At 43.7% G+C, this 27,378-nt stretch overlaps 1 protein-coding gene across 1 annotated transcript in view; it reads left to right on the top strand.

The window, feature by feature from the left end:
* LOC121579891 (protocadherin-1) overlaps window positions 1–16,388 on the top strand; it is a 105,017-nt gene extending 88,629 nt beyond the window's left edge. The window contains exons 4-5 of the mRNA XM_041894847.1: window positions 3,023–3,242; window positions 15,691–16,388. Coding sequence (XP_041750781.1) covers window positions 3,023–3,242; window positions 15,691–16,061 — 591 coding nt within the window. The 3' untranslated portion in view covers window positions 16,062–16,388. The remainder of the gene's footprint in view (window positions 1–3,022; window positions 3,243–15,690) is intronic.
* Window positions 16,389–27,378: the final 10,990 nt, after the last annotated feature.

Raw genomic sequence — 27,378 nt, 5'->3', positions numbered from 1 at the left:
ACCTTTGTGTAGTTCCCTGTCAGTTACCAGGATGTCGTTAAGAAGCATGTTAGGACGTTTGTAAGAGGTTCTCGAGACATTTGTTTTACCGGTCGTCAAGACGTCACATTATGGTCCCAGGTGTCCCAAACCATTATAAGTAAAGTAGTTAAATGGTATGGAGGTTTTAAGGGAAGTGGTACACTGTTCAGCTAAAATAGTGTACAAATCTTTAATCAATGACAATATGATTACATTTGACATGATCACTTAGTGCTGACTTTTCAATATGACCTCACCTGGGATTTGAACTCACAATCACTGTATAGTTGATCTTTGTGCTGTGCCACAAAATGTGTAGCATTCTCAGTCCCCTACACATTCATTACCTATAATACATCTCTGCATGTAGCAAAAGAGTGCCATCTGCACTGCTCTTTTAGTTATCAGTTAATCTGACTATTCTCTCAACATTGATTTAATTTACATATTTCAGCAATTTGAGGGTTTTCTGTATAGTTGTCTAATGTTGGTGGGGCATATTATTCTGTTTTACTATGATAAATATAATACTTTTTTCTTGAGTGTATTTTTAACAGAGCTGAGATTTACTTTGAAGTGCAAAGTCTAGGAATACAGGTGAAATCAGTCATTGACACATACCTTGTGGCGTAGCAGGAAGATCAGGTGATGTCCCGGAACAAGCCAAGAACTAGACAAAAATCTCCATGGGACCATGACAGAACCTTCTAAGAGCATCCTATAAACATCCTTGGGGACGTCCCTGGAACAAACCGGGAACTATAGACAAAAACCGCTGGGCCATGACACTATGTCCTGATGACTTTTCGTGGCATTTCGTGTCTTAACGACACATTTTTATTTGCAGGGAATAACTGGTTTGATTGAAATATCACAATAACAATGCTAACCCACGGCGTTAAATAAAAGTCTGTATACTACTATACGTAATGTAATCGAGGCCTTAACACAGATCAAACAATACAATTTGCATTCTTCTTGAGGCATGGTAAACATGGTATTCTTTCTTACAGCAGATCATGCAATTCCATTTGCAATTCTCCACAAAGGGTAATGTGCACATTTTTCAAAGTACTGTAGATAAAACAATGTCACTTAAATGTACATTTATGTTGCACCAGAAGTGTGGTGTTCATGTTGTTATTACAAATCAAATCATGTAATTAAGGGGGGAAACACATAAAAGATTATGCCCTAAGACACACTAACAAACACAAAAATTTAGTGAGAGATCGAGAGAGTTTTTACATTTTAGTCATTTAGCAGACGTTCTTATCCAGAGCGACTTACAGTTAGTGAGTGCATAAATTTTTTCATACTGGTCCCCCGTGGGAAACGAACCCACAACCCAGCCGTTGCAAGCGCCATGCTCTACCAACTGAGCTACACAGGACTATAGATGTACTAAGCATCTCGTTCAGTTAGGCTTACATTTTTTATTTTTTTATTTTATTTAACCAGGTAAGCCAGTTGAGAACAAGTTCTCATTTACAACTGCGACCTGGCCAAGATAAAGCAAAGCAGTGCGATAAAAACAACAACAACACAGAGTTACATATGGGGTAAACAAAACACAATAGAAAATGTAGCAAGTTATGGAGGTAAGGTAATAAATAGGCCATAGTGCAAAATAATTACAATTTAATATTAACACTGGAATGATAGATGTGCAGAAGATGATGTGCAAATAGAGATACTGGGGTGCAAATGAGCAAAATAAATAACAATATGGGGATGAGGTAGTTGGGTGGGCTAATTACAGATGGGCTGTGTACAGGTGCAGTGATCGGTAAGCTGCTCTGACAACTGATGCTTAAAGTTAGTGAGGGAGAATGAGAGTTTCCAGCTTCAGAGATTTTTGCAGTTCGTTCCAGTCATTGGCAGCAGAGAACTGGAAGGAATGGTGGCCAAAGGAGGTGTTGGCTTTGGGAATGACCAGTGAGATATACCTGCTGGAGCGCATACTACGGGTGGGTGTTGCTATGGTGACCAATGAGCTAAGATAAGGCAGGGATTTGCCTAGCAGTGATTTATAGATGACCTGGAGCCAGTGGGTTTGGCGACGAATATGTAACCAGAGCGTACAGGTCACAATGGTGGGTAGTATATGGATTGATGGATAAGGCTCACTAACTTTTCCCATGCAAATGTTAACTATTGGCTTTTTGTATGGCCACGACCATTTGCACTGGGCCATGTGGGAGGAAGAAGTGTACACGCAGCATATGTGGGCCAGCACTTTAGAACGCAGATAGGAAGTACTAATTATGAGTGAAAGAAAGCAAAAAAGACAGAATGAATGAAACGGAGGAGAGAAAGAGTAAATTAAGAGTTGATAGATTATAAATGATTGATAATAACAAAAGCATCGTGGCAGCATTAGTGGTCTGGTAGGCCTGATTAACAACCCAGTGTTGATAGTAATGTATGCTCTAAAAGATAGTTCCTGTACAATATATATGCTAAAGGACTGTCCAAATGCTTCCAATCCCTGCTAAAATGGATCTGTTTAGTTAGTTTGCCTGAAAGAAGAGGGGAGGATGGAGAAGAGAGCGTGGAGTACAGACCTGGGTTATTGATCTCCACCACAGACTCTTAGCAGCACAGAATAGGGAATAAGGTATTTTCTGCTGTATCAGTGGTTTCCTCAGTTTTACGAGGGGTGTGCGTAGATGAGGGGTGTGCGTGGGTGAGGGGTGTGCGTGGGTGAGGGGTGTGTGTGGGTGAGGGATGTGCGTGGGTGAGGGAGTTTGCTTGTGTTTGTGCCATGAGAAGTCATCTTTCCATTGTTGAAAATGGCGACTGGCCATTTAGTAAACTGATCTCTGTAAGAGTGAGATTCCCCCTGCTGTCAACTCCATTACAGCTAATACAGTTGAGTCTATGCTTTATATAGGGCATGGTCTTCTGTCATTTATCATTATGCTCCTCTATTAAGAAGGTTTCTGTTAGACTTTTATGATGATGGAACTCTGCTGATGGAGATCTATTCTGGTTTCAGCTCCCCCATCGCAGAGTGACATTCTCCACAGCCAATCCTGTACAGGATCTTCAGGATGCATCTCAGCACAGTTACTATGACAGTGGCCTGGAGGAATCAGAGACGCCCAGCAGTAAGTCATCGTCAGGCCCCCGCATCGGGCCACTGACCCTGCCTGAGGACCACTACGAGAGGACCACCCCGGACGGCAGCATCGGGGAAATGGAGCACCCTGAAAACGGTACGATCCTGAATTCTCTGTGAGTTTCAGTGTGTGTGTTGCATGTAATAGTAGTTGGTAGTCTGGTGTTTTGTGTTTGTAATGTGAGCGGTTCAGGGTTGTGACCTAAGGCAGGGATTTGTTTGGGCTGTTTGTGTGTTTGCTTTTTAGAGGGTGGACATGTGCAGACAGTGTTAGTGGCAGTGATGTGTGTTGTGTTTGCAGAGCGTTGTATTTAAATGTTTGCTGTTGTTTTAAGTGGTGGCACAGATAGATAGATAGATAGATAGATAGATAGATAGATAGATAGATAGATAGATAGATAGATAGATAGATAGATAGATAGATAGATAGATAGATAGATAGATAGATAGATAGATAGATAGATAGATAGATAGATAGATAGATAGATAGATAGATAGATAGATAGATAGATAGATAGATAGATAGATAGATAGATAGATAGATAGATAGATAGATAGATAGATAGATAGATAGATACCCACCCACTGGGCACACACTAATCAACGTTGTTTCCAGGTCATTTCAATGAAATTACGTTGAACCAACGTGGAATAGATGTTGAATTGACATCTGTGCCCAGTGGGTAGATATATCTATGTGTTGTGGTGTCAGAGTTGGAGTCAGCAGTCAGTGTCTCTGTCTTTTCCCACAGCAGGCCCTCTCTCACAAGTGTGCTAATTAAAAAACCCAACTATTGGAGCGTTTGGCCTCCAAATAAATCTGCCCTGTGATATTGTTGTAGACAACAGTGTGTTTGCCGTAAACATTTTCCCCTCCTTATGCCAAGCTTTCTCTCTGCAGCCAAGTGTACTTAGGTGTGCCAGATATAGAGACATGCTCAAACCACAATCCTACATCCATATATGCTGTGCACCAGTGGAAGCTGCTGAGGGGAGGACGGCTCATAATAATGGCTGGAATGGAACAAATGGAATGGCATCAAACACATGGAAACCATGGAAACCATGTGTTTGATGTATTTGATACCATTCCACCTATTCTGCTCCAGCCATTACCACAAGCCTGTTCTCCCCAACCTCCTGTGCTGTGCACTATGGCTAATACACACAGACATCTAGGTCCATGGAAAAACCTTTACCCATAGCAAAGAGCAATAACGCTATTAAGATTATCCATGCATGCACCGATAATAAAAACCACAGGTCCTTAATGCTCAGCTTAGTGCATTGTTAGTCCTGTGTCACAATGCACTAAATCATCCACTGGATGCAAGCCCCAGCCAGAAGGGCACTGCTTCAACTATATTTGCTTACTGTTCCACAACATGTCCTCAATGGTTTCATCTCCAATATTAAGCCTTTTTACCCATTACACTGCTTTTACACCAGAGCATGGCTCCGTCTTTGTTTCATTTTTGTCCTGGTAAAACATGGCTTCCTGTGGCTTTCTCCCAGAGCCTCAGTCGCCCCATGTGGGGAGTGGCTGTCAGCCGCCCAGCAGCAGTCGGGATAGAAAGGAAACATTAGGGAGAGAAATGTCAGCTCCACCCAGGAACGATGTGGGTTGGGGTAGAGGATGAGTGACACGCTAACAGGTGGGGGCAGTCTCCTGCTCTGTGCATTCACAGCCACTTCCCTCAGATATGATATGTTATGAATGCTTTATTTTCTGGTTCTGTTGTTGTGTTGTATTCTTTCCCAGGCATCATATTGGCTGAGCAAAAAAACAAAACTCCCTTTAAAGAACAAAGGACTTTGTTGTCTGGTTTGTTGTTGGTGGCAGGAGGACAAGATTGTGATCGGAGCTGGAGCGGTTAAAGAATGAAAAGACAGAGGGATGAGGGAGATGTTGGATGCTGACAGGGAGCTGGGACTGTGTCGTCTTTGACAGGGATGCAAAGCCCACAGGGTGAGCACATAGCAGTATGTAGGGACTGGGAAACTGGAAGATGAACCGTTAACAATGGATAGACCTAATTAAAATGTGATTCTCACTTCAGGGAGATTACAGAGAAGGCCCACAGAAAATGATGGATGTGAAAAGGGATTCCTCCCTCCCCAGCTCCACATGGTCTTTTTCCCACTCTGTTAGAAGGAAGTTGAGCGACAGGGTGACAGGCTGTACCGATGCCGGGCTTTCTTCGCGGCTCCCGAGATGATTGACAGGTGGAAAGCAGGGAGGTGAGCACTCTGTGTCACTGTGTTCAAGCTGGATGAAAAGCAATATGTGAACTTGAAACATTCAGCATGTGCGTCGTTGGCCTACAGATGGAATGACGTGGATGTGGTTTATGATGCAGGCTGGCCTTTTGTTATGGGAAAGCTACATTTTCAAAGTGTGTCTATGGCCCACAGCAGGAGGAACTGTGGATTATGATTCACTCTGGCCTTTTGTTCTATGAACTCTGGATTTTCTGTATCTGTCTGTATCAGTGCTGCTGCCTGCTGTAATGGTTGATGTCCTGCTCCATCCTTTGCTGGGTGAACTGATAGTCAGTCTGTATTAGCAGCTTGAAGTTAGGATGACTCAGTGATGTTATGATTCACTGTTGTCTTTTGTAACATTTCCCCCTTTGTTCATGTTGTCAGGATGCCGTGAAGGTCAGATGAAGTTAGTCTTTCTGAAAAGAAACAGAAACTAGACCTTCAATTAACTTTGCTAACCCACACTACAACAATCACAAGTCTATCTGAGTGCAAACGTGCATCCCAAACTACTCTCGTAGATCATAAAGCTATCTTATAGAGAAATATCTCTCCTGCTCTCCATATGCGAGAAAATGTAATGCAAAAAACGAATTTCCTAGTTTTCCCTGTCTAGTCTGATTGACCTAAGGAACTATGTGTGGTAGTTTCTTGTGGCTTTTTAATTAACCACTATATTAATGCTGGCTTTGTGAAAGCAATTGGGGTTGATACTGTGTAATGGAATATGTTCTCTTACTCCGGTTGTATAAGCCTGTGTGGTGTTAGTGGGAGTGTGTGGTCTTTGACTCAGGCTCTGGATCACTGATAGAGACGGAAGCATGCGCTTTCCTGGCACTAAGTCTCTTGTCTTCAGAAGGCAGGTTCAGACAGCGTTCGGAAGACCTGTGATATTTGATTTGTATGCTACATGATCTGCAGCTATTGATTTCTCCAGTTCCTTTCTTTGGTAGGCCTCCTCTGTATTTCCATTCTGTATTTCCATTCTTGACTCCAGGCTGTGTTGGAGTGCTCTACATTAGGTTTCTTTCTCCCATGTGCATTCTCCACTGTGGTGTATACATGTGCATGAATGCTGCTTTATTCATATGCTTTGTTCACCCTTTTACACTATAGCACATCTGAAGCAAGCATCTATAGCAGTGGGAGTGAGTGTTTGAGTGCGCATGTGTGCACACTTGTGTGTGGGTGTGTGTTAGGTGTATGTGTGTGTGTGGTGGGGGTGTTCACAAGCTAGTAGGTCTTTGCAGATGTAAAAGAGTATCTTTACAGTTTAGTACTTATAATCAGTCACTTTGATTGGTATGCGACTAAATATTTGGATTTCTGAATATTCCAATAGGCTTCCTAATCCTAAAGCTAAACATCCGAGAATATCATTACTGATCTACCGTTGTCTGATTGTGACTTTTCTCAGTTATCATTAGTGATATTAGACATATTAGATCTGTCAAAACAAAATCAGTGATGTAAGTTAGAAAATAGCGTCCAGCTACTCTGAGTGACATCATTCAATTGCCACTTCCTTCAATGCTTAATTGAGTTGTTTTGAATGTGTTTGATATGATTTGTGAAGTGCCACCAGTCTTTCTGTCATAACTATGAGAAGCTATGCTCATGACAGCTTTTATTTGCTTATTTCCATAATCTCTAAACCAATGAGGCAGTAATCCAGACCAGTAACGAGCCCCAGCGCAGCCTTGCCTCACATTCCCAAGGACCTCAAGTCTTTGACACTACACTGTCCCCATTACATCCCCTCTGTCCGGGTCACTGGGGAACCTGAGTGGGCCCACAGCCCCCGCTCATAGATGATACACTATGGGTCAGTGACTGCTGCAGTATACTCTGGGTCAGTGACTGCTGCAGTATACTCTGGGTCAGTGGTGTCCAGCAGTATAATTAGGATGCTCATATACTCTGGGTCAGTGAAAACATTACTCCCAGTGTTCTAGTCATGTCCTCTTTCCCCCGGGTTGGTGATGACTCCCACTGGGATCAGTGCTCAGCCCTCAGGCTGTGGTGGCGTGGGCACTGGCACGGATGGGACGCCTTGTGTATTGGAGACAGGTACCAGGGCGAGCTCACACTCACACCACATACACTGACACACACAGTCTCTCTGGGCGCCCCAGATGGAGGTATTTCCATGTGTCTAGGTGCCCAGCATGGGGCCTCACTGTGTCTGCATCTGTGCGGACTCACTGCACATATGGGCCAGTGAGAGAAAGGGATCAAATTGAATAAAATTCATTTGCATAATAATGAGGGCCATTAGCGATGCTGTGTGATTTTTCTCCCTCAGATGTCTCAGATGATGCATGTAGCCTTATATTTCTGTTCTTTTGAACTCCTCTCAGATATTGTTTTGTTCTGTGGGTTTTTCAAAAGATCTGCACCCACCTTCTGCCCAACAGACTACATGTAACTCATTAATGTCACACTATGGTGCCATACGTGGATGCCACTGACGACCTGTATGTGTGTCTGTGCGTGGGTGGTGTGTGTGGGTGGTGTGTGTGGATGGTGTGCGTAGGTGGTGTGTGTGTGGGTGGTGTGTGTGGGTGGTGTGTGTGCGTGTTTTTCTGTCTGTGCGTGTGTCCATGTTCATACTTGTGTGTATGTGAGTACAGTGTATGTGTGTGTGTGTGTACTGCGCTGATTTGTGTTGTGTTTGAGGGAGAAAGAGGGGGACATGGAGAAAGAGAATGAGACAGACTGAGAGACAGTGTGAGTCTGAGGGGGCTTGTTTGTCTTGCGGGTGCCAGTTTGGGCTTGGGCTGCTGCCCGGATGCCAGTGTGGCGTGGCGATGCAGGGGCATGGTTTTGCTCAGACAGATGGTGCTGGGCCTTGTCAGAGTCCCTGCCTGTTAGTAGAATTGATTGCAGAGGCCTGTGCCAGCCTCTCCCAGGACAGTGGCCTATGCCAGCCTATCCTGGGACTGCCACCACCTTAGAGGCGACAGGTCATGTGACTCACAGCTTATTTTGGGCCCAGTTGAAAATGTGTGAACAATGCGCTCCCATGCAAAGGGTCCCCCTGAGGCAAGTTGTCATGAGAAATCTGGCCTTAATACAGAGCACATTCTGGCACAGCTATTTTGCTCAGTTCCAATCAGCTGCTGCTGTTCGTTGCTCCCAATTTTTTAGTTGTTGTTAGTATCTTTACTGCAGAGCAAGCAGGTCAGTGTTAGAGATGTTTCTTACTGTAGCAGAATTACATTCTCTAACCTGCCACAAGCTTTTGGCACTACGGACAATGTTTCACCATATCCCTTTTGGTGATGCGCTAATGGGGCAATGGAGCTGAACACAAAAGGCTAGTGTAGTGATGATGTTCTAGGGTGTCATAGATGTCTCTAGACGCCCCTCTATCAGTCTGGATAACTCCTATCTGTCTGTGGTCACTGGCAACATGGCCCTATCCCACAACACAACCAATGCATCGACCCACTCACTGCAATGGCTGTAAAATGATACCCCTAAAGTGAAAACCGGGTATCAGGGACCAAACCATTGACCGTATCATATAGGAGATTGGCTCATTGTCCTTCATGGTGGATTGGCATGAAAGCTTATAAAACAGATTGCAGCCACAACATGCAGTAGCAACCACATTACGATGCTGTCCTTATTATTCTAGTACCCAAATTCTACCCATTGCCGACAATTTCACACAATCTTTCTTCCACTTAAAAAGATTTCCCCAAAGTTACATCATTCAGTGAGGCCAGTCCAGTTCGCTGTAAGGCTTTGATAATACTGTTGATAACAGCGATGCTTTGACAGAACCTTAAATTAATTTTGGCTATATTCCATGTTGCATTTCAAATGGATGTCAGGGAGATTGTTCTGTATTTCCATTTCTGTGTTCATCAAAGTCACTTTTGGGGTTTCAGCCACAGTATTATGAGAAGAACATAAATCATGAGGGATGTGATTGACTCAAACAGTGCTTATTAACATACTCATATTCACAGTTTTGATATTCTTTCTGGTTCTATTGACAAATCCCAATCCTTTTCACTTGAATTTAAAACTGGGTGAATGAATAAGCTTCTTTAAAGCCATGCCAGTGCTGTAAAACTTAGATGATCACTATGAATTAGTGTAGCTATTTGTCAGAGTCAGAGCACACGGATATGAATACACATTAGGTCCCCTAAATAATATTTCTAACTACACTCTCAAAGTATTAAATGACTGCTCTTAATACCACGTACTCGCTGTAAATGTCCGGTTTTACGGCTAAGCTTGTAAAGTGGACGAGTGTGCCAGTATCTCTAACCTCTATATACAGTCTGTGTGCATGTATTACTTTAATAGGAATGTATCACTCTCTCTGTCCATAGAAACATCTTGGATAGGATTGTGCCTGCTCGCACCGTATCAGCAGGAACTGGCGAACTGAAGCTGCAGATTTGGAAGTGATGATATCTGTGTGAGCTGGGGCCTGAGAGTATGTAGTTACAATGAGAAAGGCAGAATAATGTATCCATTAGCCTTGCTCTGCTCTCAGCCACTGGAGAGGGCCCATTCGGCTGGGGGTCCCACCGCAGCAACTGGGGGTCCAGGGCAGGCAGGGGGAGGCATGGGAGGGGGTAATTAGAGGATCAGATATAGAAAGTGCTGGTGGAGTTCTATGGGTCTTAGTGGCGTTGGTTTGCCCCGCCCAGTCTCACCATCTCTGGGTTCATAGAGCAGGTAATACACAGTAATTTGGGGAGGGGCACTGGCTCGGGGCCACATCGTCTTCCGCCCCAGTTGGGCTGCTCAGACGGGCATTAGAGAGAGACCCCGGGGGTCATCTCTCCATCACAGTGCGATGTGGACCGAAAGCTGCTCAACAGCTCTCTAAGTAGTGCACTGCCCTTGCATGATGGATGGCACTTGAGGGACTGGAACTGTGTGGGTCTGACATGTACTTCCTTATTTCTAGCGAGTCACTGTGGAATGGCCTTTAAGTCTTTCTCACAGCCAGTGGAGCATGTCCCACAATTCACTGGGGTTCATTGCCACTGCCTCCTCAACAAGGAACAGAGCATCATTGCAGTCACACAGAAGATCTTCCCACCTACTCTCAAAACACGCTGAAACCAAGCTCTCACCAAACTGACAAATATTACTGAAGCATCATAAAACCAAAACATAGGCTACTATCATAGTCAAATGTAAGTAGCATTGATCCCAAAGATCCCAAGATACCATAGTAGGCAGACATGTGTATGATAGGCCTCGAGTTAGATCCAGTATCATTATGCAGCCAAAACACATAAAAATGTATTAAGACAAAAACAAACCATTCCAAACATCCTGTTAGTGTAATAAGGCCAATGTCATGTCAACACCAAAAATAGCATGCTGCATTGAATGTAGGCCTTTATTAAACTACACTCTATAGTGCATGATTTCTTGCAGCAGTAGACAGCTGATCCCACAAAACCATCAGTGAAGGGCAGGTGGGAGCTCTGTTATGCACTTTAAAGGTCATTTAACCAAAACATTTGGCCTCACAGAAACAACTGAGCCTTTGTGTATCTCCTCTCTTGTCCCTGTTCTGCCACATCAGAGCCACTCTTAGATCCGCAGTGGTTTTGTACTTTGATTATTTCTATCTAAGGATTCCAAGGCTTTCTTCAAAGGACCTTTGCGCTGACCTCTCTTCCTCATAGCTAAAAGTTGGTCAGAAACACAGGAAGTTGAATGAAAGGGATTAGTCCACAGACGGGAACAACGGGGGAGGGTGGGAGGGGCAGGCAGGGGACGACTGGCCTTCAGAGAAGCTCTACTGACGTTATCCGTGAGAAAGTAGACCAGACACAGGTTCAATAATTTATTAAATATTTTCTTGAAATTTACCCACTTTTGATTTTTTTGTGTGTAAAATTCACATGCTGAAATTAGCTTCCTTAGACTGAGGAAAGGCTGCACAGAGCAGCTAAAGACTGGAGGACGGGCAGGGATGATCACTGGGAGGATATGCTGTTTGCCTCTCCTCTCACTCAAGTGTCAGCCTCTCAAAGAGCATCCCCACGACAATTTGGACTGTTATATAATTTTACATTTTAGTCATTTAGCAGACGCTCTTATCCAGAGTGACTTACATGAGCAATTAGGGTTAAGTGCCTTGCTTAAGGGCACATCAACGGATTATTCACCTAGTCGGCTCAGGGATTAGAACCAGCGACCTTTCGGTTTCTGGCACAACGCTCTTACCCACTAAGCTACCTGCGTATGCAGAATGTATATGCTAAATGCTCCCATACACGTCAGAACGTCAGAACGATTTTCATAGAAAACAAGGAATTGTCTCCTATGAATTTGGTTCGTGAAAAATGTGTATATTCCTTTTGTACGTGTGGTATATTTAGTGTTTTGTAATGTATATGTTTAGCCACATATTTTATTTCCCTCCTGTTTTCTCACTCCCTCTTTTTGAGGGAGACAAAGTGTCAGGGATCACTGCTTATCGAAGGGAACTGTTTTGAATGCTTTAGTAAACCCGCTCAATATGTCACTGAAAAAGAAACAAACACGACCCCGGAATTGTATTTATCCTACTATGCATGAACAGATCACTATCTATTTACAGCCTGTTTTGATGGCACGCTCCATCTTTATTTAGAACGCCTAGAGTATGTAAAGATATGTGAATACATTGGGTGTTGTTTCCACTGTCTGTGGGGTGCCTTGAATTTTTAATTCATAAATGAACATTTTAGCACTAACCACAATTATATAATTCTAAGACCACACAGTCAATCCCCAGCTATAATGTTTTTATTTTGATCTCTTCTATCTTTCTATGAACTGCGGGTCTCTAATGTCTGTTCCCCATCGATCACAAGCGCTGTGGCACACACTGGAAAGCAGCCAGTGGGGAGAGGGAGGATTTGCAATCAAACAGAGAGGAGCAGTGTGAAATCTCAGGAAGAGCAGCTTCCCCCCATGCCCATGGGGCAGGGGATCAGACGGAGAGGAAGCCTGCCTCAGACACCCAACACCTCCCACTGGCACCCTGATGCAAGCAGCATGCAAACCCACCCCTCACATGTGTATCAGCTGGGGCGTTAAGTTCTGCACGTACTCCCCTTCTCCTCTCCTCCATGGTCGTGCATGGTAGATTGTGTGTTACACCAGTGTGAAGGAAGTGCATTTGAAATCAATGATGAAGTTCACTGGGAATCAAAAAGCGAGAGGTGGATGGGATATTGAATGTGGCTCGGCAGGGTTTCCTGTTGTTCATGGCCAAGTGTGTCTGATGTAATAAATGGAATATATGAAATAGATATGTTTAAAAATGAAACAGACTCTAAGTGAATGAGCGAGAGCTACATGGGCTGCACTGGGCTGTCTCCAGATCTGGAGAGTCCAGGACTTGCTGTGTAGGGAGAAAAATTGGCATTGAGTCACCTCTCTTCAAAACCCAATCACCTGCTCTCTAAATCCAATCACCTTGCTGTTAAAGCCAGTGCCCTGCCAGTGCTGCGGCTCGCCCATCCACTCTCTCTGGGCTGCCCGCTCTCTTCCTGCTCCCGGCCTATTGGCGCTGCAATCTCCATCCGTGACACATGAGACAGTGAACTCTTAAAGGGTTTGTTCCAGACCTTGATTTATTCAAAGCTCCACTCCAGGATAAAAAATCCTCCTTTTCCCTCGCCTGTCTTTGGCTGCTCCTTTAACCTACTGTGCAACTTCTTTGATGTATCTTCCATGTCTGCTGTGTGTTTGGGGTCTGTTTATTTCAGCAGTGTGAGCTGTGCTGAGCTGAATGCGCATGGTAGGTAAAATGGTCAATACTGTGGCTTTGTGTAAAAGGGAACAGGGGGGGCTCCCATCCCCTGTGTAGTGCAGGTGGAACAGCCCATAAGTCCTACCTAATGGCTGCATTAGAGCTAGCTGTGTGTACAGACACAGAGAGACCAGTGGGGAACGGGTGCCCTGGGCTTATAAGCAGGCCTACAGGCTGCCATCTGCAATTTCCAGGCAAACACATGTAAGGGTTGCTCTGCATGCTTGTTTCTCTGTAAACTGCACAGAAAGCTGAATTGACAGAATATCTCTGTTGTTTGTGTTTTGAGGTTCATAGGTGCTATCAATTTACTGTACATATTGACTGAGACCCAGTCACCATACCTTGTATTTTCTGTGACTGCCCAAAAAGGGCGTAGGCATACAGTACAGCTATTGATTTGGATCTGTGCTGTTTGGAATGAGGTCAGTAGGTCGTGGACCTATTTAATTAATTAGGAATGGTAGAATGGAAAATGGATAACAATCAGGGACATGGACTCATTTCAGACTTGCCAGTCAATAACAACCATACCACAATGGGTTTACCCTGGGGCCCTGCAGGGATCCCTTTGGAGCCACATGCAGCATTGTGTGTGGGTGTGTTGTGTGGGTGTGTTGTCTGATCATGCATGCGTGTTTGTGTGTTAAACTTATTTTTTTCTCTCTGGAAACACATTGGGGGCACCATTTACACCCACTGCATACTAGATGGCAACCTACATACAACACAATACAGCCACGGGCAGCACAGAACTTGGCAACAACAGTGAAATTACGGCACATATCAATCACCACTAGACACACGGTTGTAACCCTTGCTCAATACTTAGCAGTGGCGGTCAGTGCCGTTTAAGATGAGGGAGGACAATTTTTTTTTTTTATGAGCATGGCCTTATTTCTATTACAGCATATCAGATGACTCTCATTCATATTCCATTCACCCAGTTCAATGTAACAGCGATAGGTTTAGGCTACTACATGATACTCAAATTTTCCCTATACCAATCATGAGGTTTCTACAACCTAGCCTATGAATTAAAGTTTACAACGTAGGTGCACACAGGTCGAGAGACAAATTTGAGGTGACAGACAGTGACATTCAATACCGCCTTGCACACTCTTGCCTGCATCTAGCTGATATAGGGTGTAATCATTAGTCCAACAGTTGCAACCAAGAGTTTCTATTGGACAAATTCAGGTATGTTTATCCCCGTTTTGTTCCGTTTGCATCCATTTCAACAGAATCAGCGGAATGAATACACCCCTGATCACGCGTAAACAGAGTTCACTCTCATAACAGCCACGTGGTTTTCCTTCTCTTCCCTTCGCTTGTGGACTTCAATGCACAACACATCAGCTGTATGTGACCAGGCGAAAAAACCTTTCCAAGCCAAACCTCTACAAACAGCCTACTTCGTTGTCACCATATTAGCTAAAGTAACGTCATAGTCAGCATAGCTAATAGAACTAACGCGTTAGTAAACCCGCTACAATCATACATTAATGTTAGTGTACAGTAAGCAGTTACACCGGTGGGCCCCGGTGGCAATAAATTAGTAATACCAAAAGCTTCCCTTGACTTAGAAGAGTTCCAGTAATGTGTTGTAAAGTCATAGCCAGATAGCTAACATAGCATCCCTCTGTTTGAGCAGGGTGTTTCAGTAGGCTAAACTAGCTAGCTGCATTTGCTAGCTGCATCTTGCTTCTCCTTCATTTTTGAAGAAATCAACTATTGTCTTTCTCTTTATTTGAGTCAACTACTCACCTCATTTTATGCACTGCAGTGCTAGCTAGCTGTAGCTTTCAGTACTAGATTAATTATCTGATCCTTTGATTGGATGGACAACATGTCAGTTCATGCTGCAAGAGCTCTGATAGGTTGGAGGCCGTCCTCCGGAATTTGTCATAATTACTGTGTAAGTCTATGTAAGGGTGTGAGAACCATGAGCCTCCTAGGTTTTGTATTGAAGTCAATGTACCCAGAGGAGGACGGAAGCTAGCTGTCCTCCAGCTACACCATGGTGCTACCCTACAGAGTGCTGTTGAGGCTACTGTAGACTTTCTTTGCAAAATAGTGTGTTTTAATCAGTTATTTGGTGACGTGATTATATTTAGTATAGTTGTATCTAAAAAGGATAACTTTTTAAATGTTTTACAATTTGAATTTTTATGAAATTTACTGAAGAGGATGGTCCTCCCCTTCTTCCTCTGAGGAGCCTCCACTGATACTTAGCAATGATTGCCCAAATCATTGAAATGACTTAATAGAACACACCACCGGACTGCACCTACTGTAGCATCCATGGCACCGTGCATAGCAACAGCTGTACTGTGCATAGCAACAACTACAAGTGAAATAGCAGACAGAGCAGGAAGGTTTTCACAGACTGGGCATTGTTATATCAGCAGTGAAACTCCCTCTATTTTCTTTCTTGTCTGCTAATATTTGAACTTCTCTGAACATGGGTGTTCTTCTCTCCCTGCAGATATGCGATCCATTCCTGATGTGGCCATGACGGGGAACTGTACTCAGGAGTGCAGCGAGCTGGGCCACTCAGACGCCTGCTGGATGCCTGGGCAGCCCTCCCCAGTGCGCAAGACCAGGAACCCCCCCAAACTCTCCACCTTCGTGCCTTACCAGGAGAGAGGGAGCCTGGGCCGCTTGGCCAACGGGAGCGCCAGGCTGGGTGGAGAGGAGCACCGAGCCCACCTTCCGCCCTCCCGCAGTGCCTATTCCAACAGCGGCCACGCCCCAAGTCAGGACTTCCCCCTGGAGGAGGTGCCCCTGAGCGTGGCCACCGAGTTCCCGTCCACCTCCCCTCCTAGCCACACCCCCAAACGAGAGATCTACCTGTGAGGAAGCCACACCTCCCACGTCTGATTGGTGCACAGATAGAGGAGAAGCCACAGAGACACACCCACGTTATAAAAAAGAAACATGCTCTAATGCTGCATTCATAACCAAGTGGGAAGGTGGTAATTACCACATACGACTGGGAAGAATCCGCTTGAACGCCCCACCAACTGGTAATTACTAGAGGGAAACACGTCTATCATCCCTAAACTCCGACTTCTCCCACATGCTCACCTCTGTCACTTACTAAGGAAATTACCTTGATAACAGCATTTTCGGCAATTAAATGCAACAACAAAACATTATTTATAAAAAGCAATCTATTCATATGGTTTTTTAACACTATAATTTGTTTACAAGCATGATAGCTGTACTTTTAGTTTATGGTTGACGCAGCTTGTTGGCCATTAGCCAATCGGCATTTCTCAACAGATTCAAAGCATGTGAATGCATCCATCTGGTATTTACAACTTCACAACAGGTAATTACCACCTTCTCACTTGGTTATGAACGCCGCATTAGCATCTGAATTGTCCATTTATTTAAATAAATACCCGTTCTGTAGGAAAGATGGGCTGTAATTTGTGCAACCATTGGTACGTGCAATAGGAGTTTTTCAGTTTATTTATTTTATTTATTTACATATCTATTGGTTCATTCATGTATTAATTAGTTAATGTATTTATTTATTGATGCAGTTTATTTGAAAGCATTGATTTAACACTTGTGGTAATATCACACTAAAACAACTTACAATCAATCCCTCAAATGCTACTGATTTCCTTAGCTTAGCCCCAGCCTGTGGAATGTTCTCTGGTACTTCAATGTGTGATCAGTGCTTTAGTGCCATAACCAGATAACATTCTACTGACAGGCGATAAAGCCCTAGGGTAGACTTAATGCTTTTGATTACAAATCAAATGGAATGGTCTTTCTTAATGTACAGTGCTGTAAATACATTTGAATGGTGTATACTGTATCCTGTATATATTTCTGTCTGGCTCAAGCTGATAACAATAGCCTCAGAATTTTAGCATTTGAGCTTTTCTTTGCTGCTGCTGTTTAAAACTTGATTGAAATGTTTTCCAAAAGCTTGGATGGACAGTGTGGAAAAGCTCTTGATTGAATTCCATCAACTACTTACAATCACACACACACACACACACACACACACACACACACACACCTGTGACCCCCAATCATGATAGAACCATGGCCTTTTACCTCATGCTCCATGGAGATCTCTTTAGCCGTTGATGAGAGCTGTGTGGCAGCATTTAATCGGACAATGTGTGTTTCACTGAGTCTCAGCACTGTGACCCGTCTCTTTTCCTGGAAACAGTACACTTAGAGGCCACCGCCCTTGGTCGCACTGACCATTCCCTAACCTTTAGCACACATTCTGATATGGGTTGCCCCTCTCAGAGTAGAACCTGTGGTTCTCCACCTAGATGAGACTATATTCTCTGTTCTGTGTGAAAAGCTCCTCTCCAATGCTAGGCCTCCCTATGGCTGAACAACACTGAGCTAATCAGTGGCTCTCCACGTAGAGGTCACCATTAACTACAACCCCGTGTCTCCAGCCTCATTAGGGTTTCTCTTCACGATCCGCATGAATTTCAATAGTTCTGATTAATGCATAAGGAGTTATTCACACAAGTTTCAACACAGAACTCTTCAGTCCTGAGAACCACTGAAGTGTCTGAGAGTGCTGTGACTGAACTCCCCTGTCTCACAGAAACTAAGCTTTTTACATTCACAGGACTAAGAGACATTTCAATGTGTGAAGAAGAAAAGTGGTTGTCAATGCCTTAGAAAACACTCTGGTCACCATTTTGTTTTAAAAGACCTGTTGCATCCATTGGTGCATGTAATAAACAATGGTGAAATGGTTCCATTTCAAATAAAGTTAAGTATTGGTAGCAGGAGTGTATTTACTGTCCCATATTTCCAGTCCATTTCCAGTTGACTTTCATTGAGGCCAACAGGTTATGTTAGCTTGTTATCTGTTGTTCCTCACTCTTCAATTGAGGATGATATAGATAGAGGGTATTCCTGTAGGCTGCAGCAGCTATCTTTGACAAAGACATATTTTCAAAGTCATTTAAAAGCAGACGTCTGGAGGACACAGGAATATTAGTATGTAATTGGATAGTGATAATGCCACCAGCCCGCCCCACAGCACAGTAGCATTACTCATAGCTTTTGATTTGTACACTGATTCGATTAGATTTGTACCTTAGTTTTGACCGCAGTGTATTTCTATGGAGAGAGAAACAGTGGGTATGGTCTGAGTAAGGGTGGAAGAGCCTGGAATGGATGCTCCGCTCCCCTAATTACTGTGAGTAATGAGTCCTGAGCCAGGGCATATGTGAGCACTGAGCACACACCCTGAGGACAACACAGCAGCCACATAATCCAAATCCATCCGCAAAATCATTTAAAAGGGGTATTTTTATCTGCACTTACCTCATCGCACTGCCGTTGGCAGCACATGTAGAATAATTCAACTCAGAACATATGGAAATTACTGGACATGGCAATGATTAAATAAGGTGAGGGATTAACCTAGCCTTGAGGGAAAAATTCACATAATGCTGTTTTCAAAGCCATTCCCTTACAACAACAAAGAACAAATCCCGTGTGAAAAAAAACGTGGTTTTCGGACACGTGTGAAGACACGTGTGAACAAATCACATGCAAAATTTGACATGTGAATCTACAAATTTGACTTGTTTTTATTTTGCAAGGGTTTAGCTGCTGAAAGACACTGTGATGAAGCCCCTTCGCTGCCCCCCACCCCCTTCTCAGTGTGGCACAGAGCAGCTTCACAGAGCTACAGCTGCGGGTGAGTTCACTGACCTGGAATTAATGATACGTGTGAAAGATAGCGATGAGTGATAAAGCCAACGTCACACAGACTCAATCACTGGCTTTGGCTCCTACGCTATGTCTGACTCCTTTCAGATTCACTGGCTTTGACTCATCTGACTATTCTGATTCACCGACTCCTCTGACTCGAGCGTGAATCTCCTGAGTGAATCTGGCATGAATCACCAGTTTTATCTCTTTACTAATGAAAGTCTGAATCACTTGGTTTGGCTTCACTCTGGCTTGACTGAATCACTGGTTTTGACTCAAGACCATATTAAAATTAAACCACTGGGGTTGAGTCCTTACCAACACCAGTCTTAGCATCCATTTTCTTGTTTTTTCAGCCTGAATAACTGTGTTATACTCCTTTTCTCCAGCCTATATCAATAGTTCTGACTCTTTGAATATACTGAATCACATGGTTTTACCTCTCTTTTGAACTCACGCTGAATGTATTATTGGTGTTGACTGCTCTCTAGAAAGCAGGATGGTTGTCCTTTATCAAAGTAGAGGACAGCATGAAAACCTTTGATACACTCCACAGTATGTCCAATCATGTTTAGTTTGTATTTTTGATGTTTTATTTCATGTGAAGTTCACCTGAGTATCCTCTGCCTCTCTGTAGTGGTATTGTATGGTGATTGTGGCTGTAGATTGATTAACATTATGAAACACTGGAGAATGGGCAAATAATTTTTCTTGCAGGTGTTACATAAGACTAAGCTTCCTTACATAGTAAATCAAAGCGAGCTGTATGTGACAAATCTCTCCTGAAGGTGTACTGTACATATGTAGATCTACACATCCCCATGTGTGCTGTCAGGCAGGCTATGAGTTTAGCATGAATTCCAAAGATAATTGGTAGAAATTGTTTACTGTTTTTGCTGAGGTGTTAGTGCTGGTTTCTGTTCAAGACCCCCCTCCCCAAATGAGCTGACATTCATCACTGTCACAGACAGTTCACACTAAAATAAGGACAGCTGCCTTGAAAGTTTGTCTTTGCAGGAGAGTACCAAGTTGTTATCCTAATTGTTGGTTATATTTATATAGGACAAAATACTTGTGATGCCATGTTTTTGTACAGTTTTATGTACATGCAAGTGAAGCTTTTTAAAACGTATGACAAAAGCCGATGGCATATAAACATTGTAATGTGTTTCTTGAGATGTGCACATCTTGCCTTGGTTGGATTGATCTTTGCTGAGTCAGTGTGAATGTGGCCGTTCTATGCCTGCACCGTAGTCATTCACTGGCTCCCTGCTCCCGAGGGCTTTATCAGAACTTATGTTTATCGTGAACAGTGGATTGTCGGATCCTACCTGTTTGTTCAATTCCCATGTGTTCTGTTTCTTTCTGTTTTCGCATGTTAAGGAAAAATCCCTTGTAATAAGTCCTCAAGAACTTTGTAATAAAATGAGTCCAGGAAAAACAATGGTTTCAGTGACTTATTGAGTGTTGAGTATGGTTATTGATAGAATATTGGAGTAATTGTTTCCACTGGTACATTTATCGACACATACATTTTAAAAAATCCCATCACATGTAGATTGGTAGTGTTTAGTATTCTTATAGTGTCCATTGGTGATGACTCATACCCTTTGCTCCTGCAGTTTGCCATTTTTTAAATTTTCCTTCACATTTTCTCTGAAAAGCATGTTCTCTGTCTGCTAGTATCTATTGCTTTTTGGACATGGCAGGTATTGCATTTCAGCATTGTGGTGAAAGATGACTTATCTGACACCTCCAGGACCTATCGTGCTGCAAATGGCTCATGCATAAGGGCAAGCCATTGCATTTCAGAATTACACTGTGCTGACTGTCTATCAATCAATTATTAATGTGTCTGCACTCTGCAAATATGAAGGAGACCCTCTCACTTGAGGGATGTGCTGGCTCAGTGTCAAGGATATTGCCTGATGTTAGGACTCATGAAAGTGTCCACATTGCTATTCAGAGAAGTCACTCACTGTTTTGTTAGCTAACCAGAGAGAGGGAGAGACCTAATTCTAAACCTGCTACAAATATCACTTGACACCATGCAGGTTGAGGCAGACCAAACGGACCCCTTCTGGATGCTGAAGAAACTGCACTGTGAACTGTTGGACAAAAATAATGAGACATTCAGAGAGGACATGGAGGAAAGATACAGTCGTCCAATCTTGGGACTCCCAGGCTTTCCTGAGACAGTTAGCCTACATATTGCATTTATTTCTCTCTCTCTTCTCATCCTTATCATTATATATATATATATATATATATATATATATATATATATATATATATATATATACACACAGGATTCTGAAATTGAAGATAGAGTGAATTCCATTATTAGATGAATACTTATGGTGATGCAATGTCAAGTCTTTGATGCATGCAGGGACTGTTAGTATTGTGTTGCAAGAGCTCCGGCAGGGAAAACACTGTGCTCCTGTAGCCTTTTCCTCAAGATAAAACTACGCCTTGGCTACTGCTGCTGTAGATCTGCCGTTGCCGTGGAAACCTGGCCGCGCTCTCTCTCTCTTTCACCCACGCACGCTTCGTTAAGCGCTCTGCTGCTGGCAATTAGAAATAAAACCAGCAGCAGGGCTGGTTGCCTTGAAACGCACTCTCCAATTAAACACTGTCAAATAGCAATGTTTCTTAGCGCTACATCCACTCTCTATATAATAAACCATGTGCCCACAGCAATGTTTCTAAAATCCTAAACTGTGTGCTGCTTGCTTTGGAAGATGAATATGTCCAAAAGCCATCTTTCTTACAAATATACTAAGTACATTTACAAAATGGATCAGGTTCCATTTTAGCATGTTATTGTTCCAAATGCTATGTTTTCAGAAGCATTATCCATGCTCCTTTAGGCAGGGACATGTTCCCAACACCATCTAAATATATTTTGGAAAAAAAACTTTATGGTTGATTGATCCAGATACACATCATCATGTGGTAACGCACATGTGAACATTTGTTTTTCTTTTTTTCCTTGAGGATTCATATAGTAGTTACAGTACATTCCACACGCAGATACACATTCATTCAAAGTGCCTTCAATTACCATATATTATATTATGCATGACTGTTCAGAGCATATATTTCTGTAAAGTAAGATTTGTGGTTCATAAGCCCTAAACTCCCATAGAAAATCACTGGTGTACAGTCTTAGCCAGCCATTTGTATTACTGTCTTGTTTATTGACTTTCATACACTAAAGATGTAATTTCTGGATAAAAATCAATGGACGAATTTAAAGTGTATCATAATTACAGGAGTTTCTGTGTAAAGTCGATAACTACACTTGAGAAGATTCCGCACTGCATGTCCTACATAAACCAACTTCATTATTTAAAACTCACAAACACACATACTACACAAACACACACAAAGACACACACAATAACACACACACACACACAAAAGGTTCTGTGAGGAAAAAACACACACTTATCAGCCCATTTCTAAAACGATAGAAATGCAACCTTTCTCTACTGTGTTGAAAGCGCTCTCCTACTCATGTAACAGTTTATTACCTCCCACCTGAGCTCAATCTCCCAATCATCTATGATTCCTGAAATACCTGTGAGCCTTCCATTAGCTGTGACACAGCTCCCCCATTACAGCCACAGGCCACTCGGAGAGAGGAAACAGCTCACATCCAACACTGTTCCCTGCCTTATACACAACAATCACCACTAGACCCAGACACATCAGGAATCAATCACATAATCATCCACATATCCACGTGACTCTGTCCATCCAATGGGATCACCCAGAGTCAGGATCAGTCTGAGGCACACAGTCAGGCCCACACACTCAGAGTTGTTAGATTGTACTACTGAAATATTCACCAATGAAAATGCACATGGCGATAAATCACTCATAAATCACTTATAACATTGGATTGTTAGATTGCTGGGGGACTGCATTGGAATTTTGTTAGCTGTCCCAAATATGTAGGTCTATTGCTTTTTCATGATCATTTTAAACTGTAGTCTATTCTATTCCCACTGTGTGCTGTCTCCCATCTGTTCCACTCCGTTCCCCCACAGTTTAACGCTGTCTGTATTGCTTAATCGTTATAGGATCTGGATACATGGTGCATGAAGGAGGGCTGGCTGCAATCCCCAATTTACTTGCAAACAGCTAATGTTAGCATATTGGCCATTGGAATTCTATGCCTTGCTGCACTAATCAAAAGATGACAAAATCACCTTACAAAAACCACAATGGATTTTTTTTGCAACATGATCCGCTTTCCTCTCAAAAGTGTTTGCTGAAACATTTTCTATTTTTACAGTACTTGCCAATTCAGCAATATTCCATTCAAATGTGACATTACACAGTTGATTAAGTATAACAAATGACTGTTACCCTCAATTTCCACTCCTACAGCCTCCAATAGGATATTGTCACACACAAAAAAACATTGAACCATCTGTAAAAGTGATTCTGTCCTGCATTTGATTAGCATATCAGGGCCAATGGCAGCAAAAGGCAACATTAGCTGTTTGTATAGTAAAGTAACCAGAAATGGTCCTGCTCCATTGTAACATTACTGTTTTTAAAGAACAGAGTGAAACAGTAGAGCTTTAAAATCAGTACAGACAGACTATCGCGTTAATGAAAACCATCAATATCCTGTGATTCAGACAGAGTTAGAGTTAGAAAAATGTATTTAAGTGTCACTCCACAATGATACAACAATACTAAATACATATTTTTTTTCTAACCAAATTGTGGATCACTGAAATTGAGTTCTAATACACTAAAAACAATCATGGTCAAACATGGTACTGTGATGGGTGATTTGAAGGAGTCAGGCGCAGGAAGGTAAATCACAGAATACAGAGTTTATTCCGGAATAAAGAGTTACGCAGGATAGCGTCAAACAGTGGAACAAAACAGGCACACAGGGAAAATATACCCCGGCAATACAAAATACACGTAGCTCAACCGAGCTACTCTCTCCTCACATTAAACAATCACCCACAAGGACAAGGGGGCAGAGGGAACACTTATACACGTACTAATGAGGGGATATGAACCAGGTGTGTGTAATAGACAAGACAAAACAAATGGAATGATGAGATGTGATGCGGCAGTGGCTAGAAAGCCGGTGACGACGAACGCCGTAGCCTGCCCAAACAAGGAGAGGAGGCAGCTTCGGAGGAAGTTGTGACAGTACCCCCACCCTTGACGCGCAGCTCCAGCAGCGCGCCGACACCGGCCTCGGGGACGGCCAGGAGGACGCGAGGCAGGGCGAGCCGGATGGCGATGGTGGAAATCCCGCAACAGGGAGGGATCGAGGATATCCCTCACCGGGACCCAGCACCGTTCCTCCGAACCGTACCCCTCCCACTCCATGAGGTACTGAAGGCCCCCCACCCGACACCTCGAATCCAAGATGGAACGGACGGAGTACGCCGGGGCCCCCTCAATGTCCAGAGGAGGCGGAGGGACCTCCCACACCTCAGACTCCTGGAGCGGAGAGACACATGAAATGAGGGGTTAATACGATAATCATGGGGAAGTAATAACCTATAAGTAACCTCGTTGATCCTCCTCAGGACTTTGAATGGCCCCACACATCGCAGGCTCACCTTCCGGCACGGCAGGCGGAGGGGCAGATTCCGGGTCGAGAGCCAGACCCGATCACCCGGTACGAAGACCGGGGCCTCCCTACGGTGGCGGTCAGCGTTGGCCTTCTGACGACGCACAGCGCGTTGGAGGTGGACGTGAGCAGCGTTCCACGTCTCCTCCGCGTGCCGAAACCAGTCATCCACCGCAGGAGCCTCGGTCTGGCTCTGGTGCCACAGTGCCAGAAACGGTTGTTAACCTAAAACACATTGGAATGGCGTTAGGTTAGTGGAGGAGTGACGGAGAGAGTTCTGGGCATATTCGGCCCATGGTAAGAACACCGACCACTCCCCCGGCCGGTCCTGGCAGTAGGACCGCAGGAACCTACCCACATCCTGATTAACCCGTTCCACCTGCCCATTTGACTCGGGGTGGAAACAAGAGGTCAGGCTGACCGAGACCACCAGACGTTCCATGAACACCTTCCAGACCTTGGATGTGAACTGGGGACCCCGGTCAGACACTATGTCCTCTGGTACCCCGTAGTGCCGGAAGACGTGTGTAAACAGGGCCTCCGCAGTCTGCAGGGCCGTGGGGAGACCGAGCAGAGGAAGATGGCTCTGTGCATAATGCCTGCTCTATATCCACATCCATCGCCCATACTACCGGCACCACAATGCAGGAGGCTGGGAGTATGGGGGTGTGGTCTCTGGGCCTCTCCTCTGTGTCGTACAGCCGTGACAGTGCGTCTGCCTTCACGTTCTTCGTACCCGGGATGTATGATAGTGTGAAAATGAGGGTAAATCACAGAATACAGAGTTTGTTCCGGAATAAAGAGTTACGCAGGATAGCGTCAAACAGTCCAGTGCGCAAAACTGGCGCACTGGAACAAAACAGGCACACGGGGAAAATATACCCCGGCAATACAAAATACACGTAGCTCAACCGAGCTACTCTCTCCTCACATTAAACAATCACCCACAAGGACAAGGGGGCAGAGGGAACACTTATACACGTACTAATGAGGGGATATGAACCAGGTGTGTGTAATAGACAAGACAAAACAAATGGAATGATGAGATGTGATGTGATGCGGCAGTGGCTAGAAGGCCGGTGACGACAAACGCCGAAGCCTGCCCGAACAAGGAGAGGAAGCAGCTTCGGAGGAAGTTGTGACAGGTACAGCCGTCATCTATAATACATTAAATAATCTATACACATGCATAAACAACAACAAAAAAACTCTACAGTGGATAAAATTATAATTAGGCACTTAATAATAAACGTCTCCGTTGGAGGATAGGATGGCAGGCTTTGGTGCAGACATCTACATTATTGTTACCTGATAAAATTTCACATAGTTAATTATTTTCATCAAGACGGTTAAAATGTTCATTTTGGGTGGACAGACCCATGGGATGCTTTAAATCTCATTATAGGGTCTATAACATATGTTTACACCATGCTTTTTCTGCCCTCTACCCTCCTAAAGGTTTAGTATGATATGCTGTAAATCATGGAGGCCTAGCATCTATCTGTTAGGATTAACGTGCAGTACTGTAGCCGGTATAAAGGCTCCAAGATCTCTGTGTCAGCTGGGAGAGCTCGCTTAGCACTTCCCTGCCTGCCCGTCGCCTGCCTCCTAGAATACACTTAAACCGCTTCCATTTACATCTCTAAACCTGAGAAACATGACACTTAAGCAGTAATCTAATTAGCCACAACTATAAGTCCAAATGGAATTAGCGTTGTTTGCCTTTTCCTTAGTCGGCGTAGATGTCTAAACAACATGAGCATTTTCTTCCCTTTCGCCTCACTCTTCTAGCCATTAGAGGCTCATACTGTGCACTCACAATGTCTAATACTGTATACAATAACACACACAGGCCCAGGAGATACTGTTCTGACTGTCACAGGCTCTCATCAGGCTCTCATTTATTCACATACTTTTCAGGGCATAATATTCTCACATATTCTCACTGTATACCCATAGAGGTTAATATAATAATCTACCATCACTGTCCATTATGCAATCTGTTCTACCTCCATAGTCTCGCATCCTCTCATGGCCATATGCACTCACCTCATTATGCTAGTTCCTTCTAATAGATTCACAGTCAACACAGTCACAGCTGAAGAGCTACCTACGCTACCCTCTTGTATCAGCTACAGGCCTTTGTCAGTGACACTCCACAGACTCTAAACATCAGTAGCCAATTGATAGTAATCTCTTCAAACAGCTGACCTGGCTCCTCTGGAGTGACAGACTCTAACCTTTAGGAGTGGCTGACCCATATCTTCAGGGACAGCTAGCTTGGACTAGGAGTTGAGACTGATTATGTACTCACAGTAGAGCCACTGAGTTGCAGAGCTCAGTCAGGGAGTGCATCCACAGCCCACGGCTGTCAAGCCCTCTGCACTAAGCCCGCTCCTCACTTGATGGTCAGTCATCTAGTTCCCCTCCTGTGGTCAACGGTTTAGTTCCAGCTCTGTGCCCAATCATTTATTTCTGGTCTCATGGTCACTCATTTATTTCCGGTGTTGTGGTCAGTCATTTACTGTATTTATTTCCGGGGCTGTGGTCAGTTGTATATGTCTGGTTTTGTGGACCATGATGGAACCCTGTGCTGCAGTACATTGTCTTCCCAGCGCTGTGCTATCTATCTATGGCAACCATTTTCCTGGTAGCTTTAATTAATCGGCAGGGGACTTATTTAATCCAGTGAAAACATGGTGTTTCTGTGAAAAGTGGTTCCCCAGGGACGCTAAAAAGCATCAGCTACAAACATGAGGGGAAACAGGTGCACGGTGGAAAGAAACAAATGACAAATAGTGGGAGTGTGTGTGTGTGTGTGAAAGTGAGACATCAGGA

Source organism: Coregonus clupeaformis, chromosome 13 (genome assembly GCF_020615455.1).
Source record: "Coregonus clupeaformis isolate EN_2021a chromosome 13, ASM2061545v1, whole genome shotgun sequence".
In the NCBI taxonomy this organism is placed as follows: Eukaryota; Metazoa; Chordata; class Actinopteri; order Salmoniformes; family Salmonidae; genus Coregonus; species Coregonus clupeaformis.
Note: the sequence above shows the minus strand (reverse complement) of the source record. Positions and strands in the feature narration are given on the sequence as shown.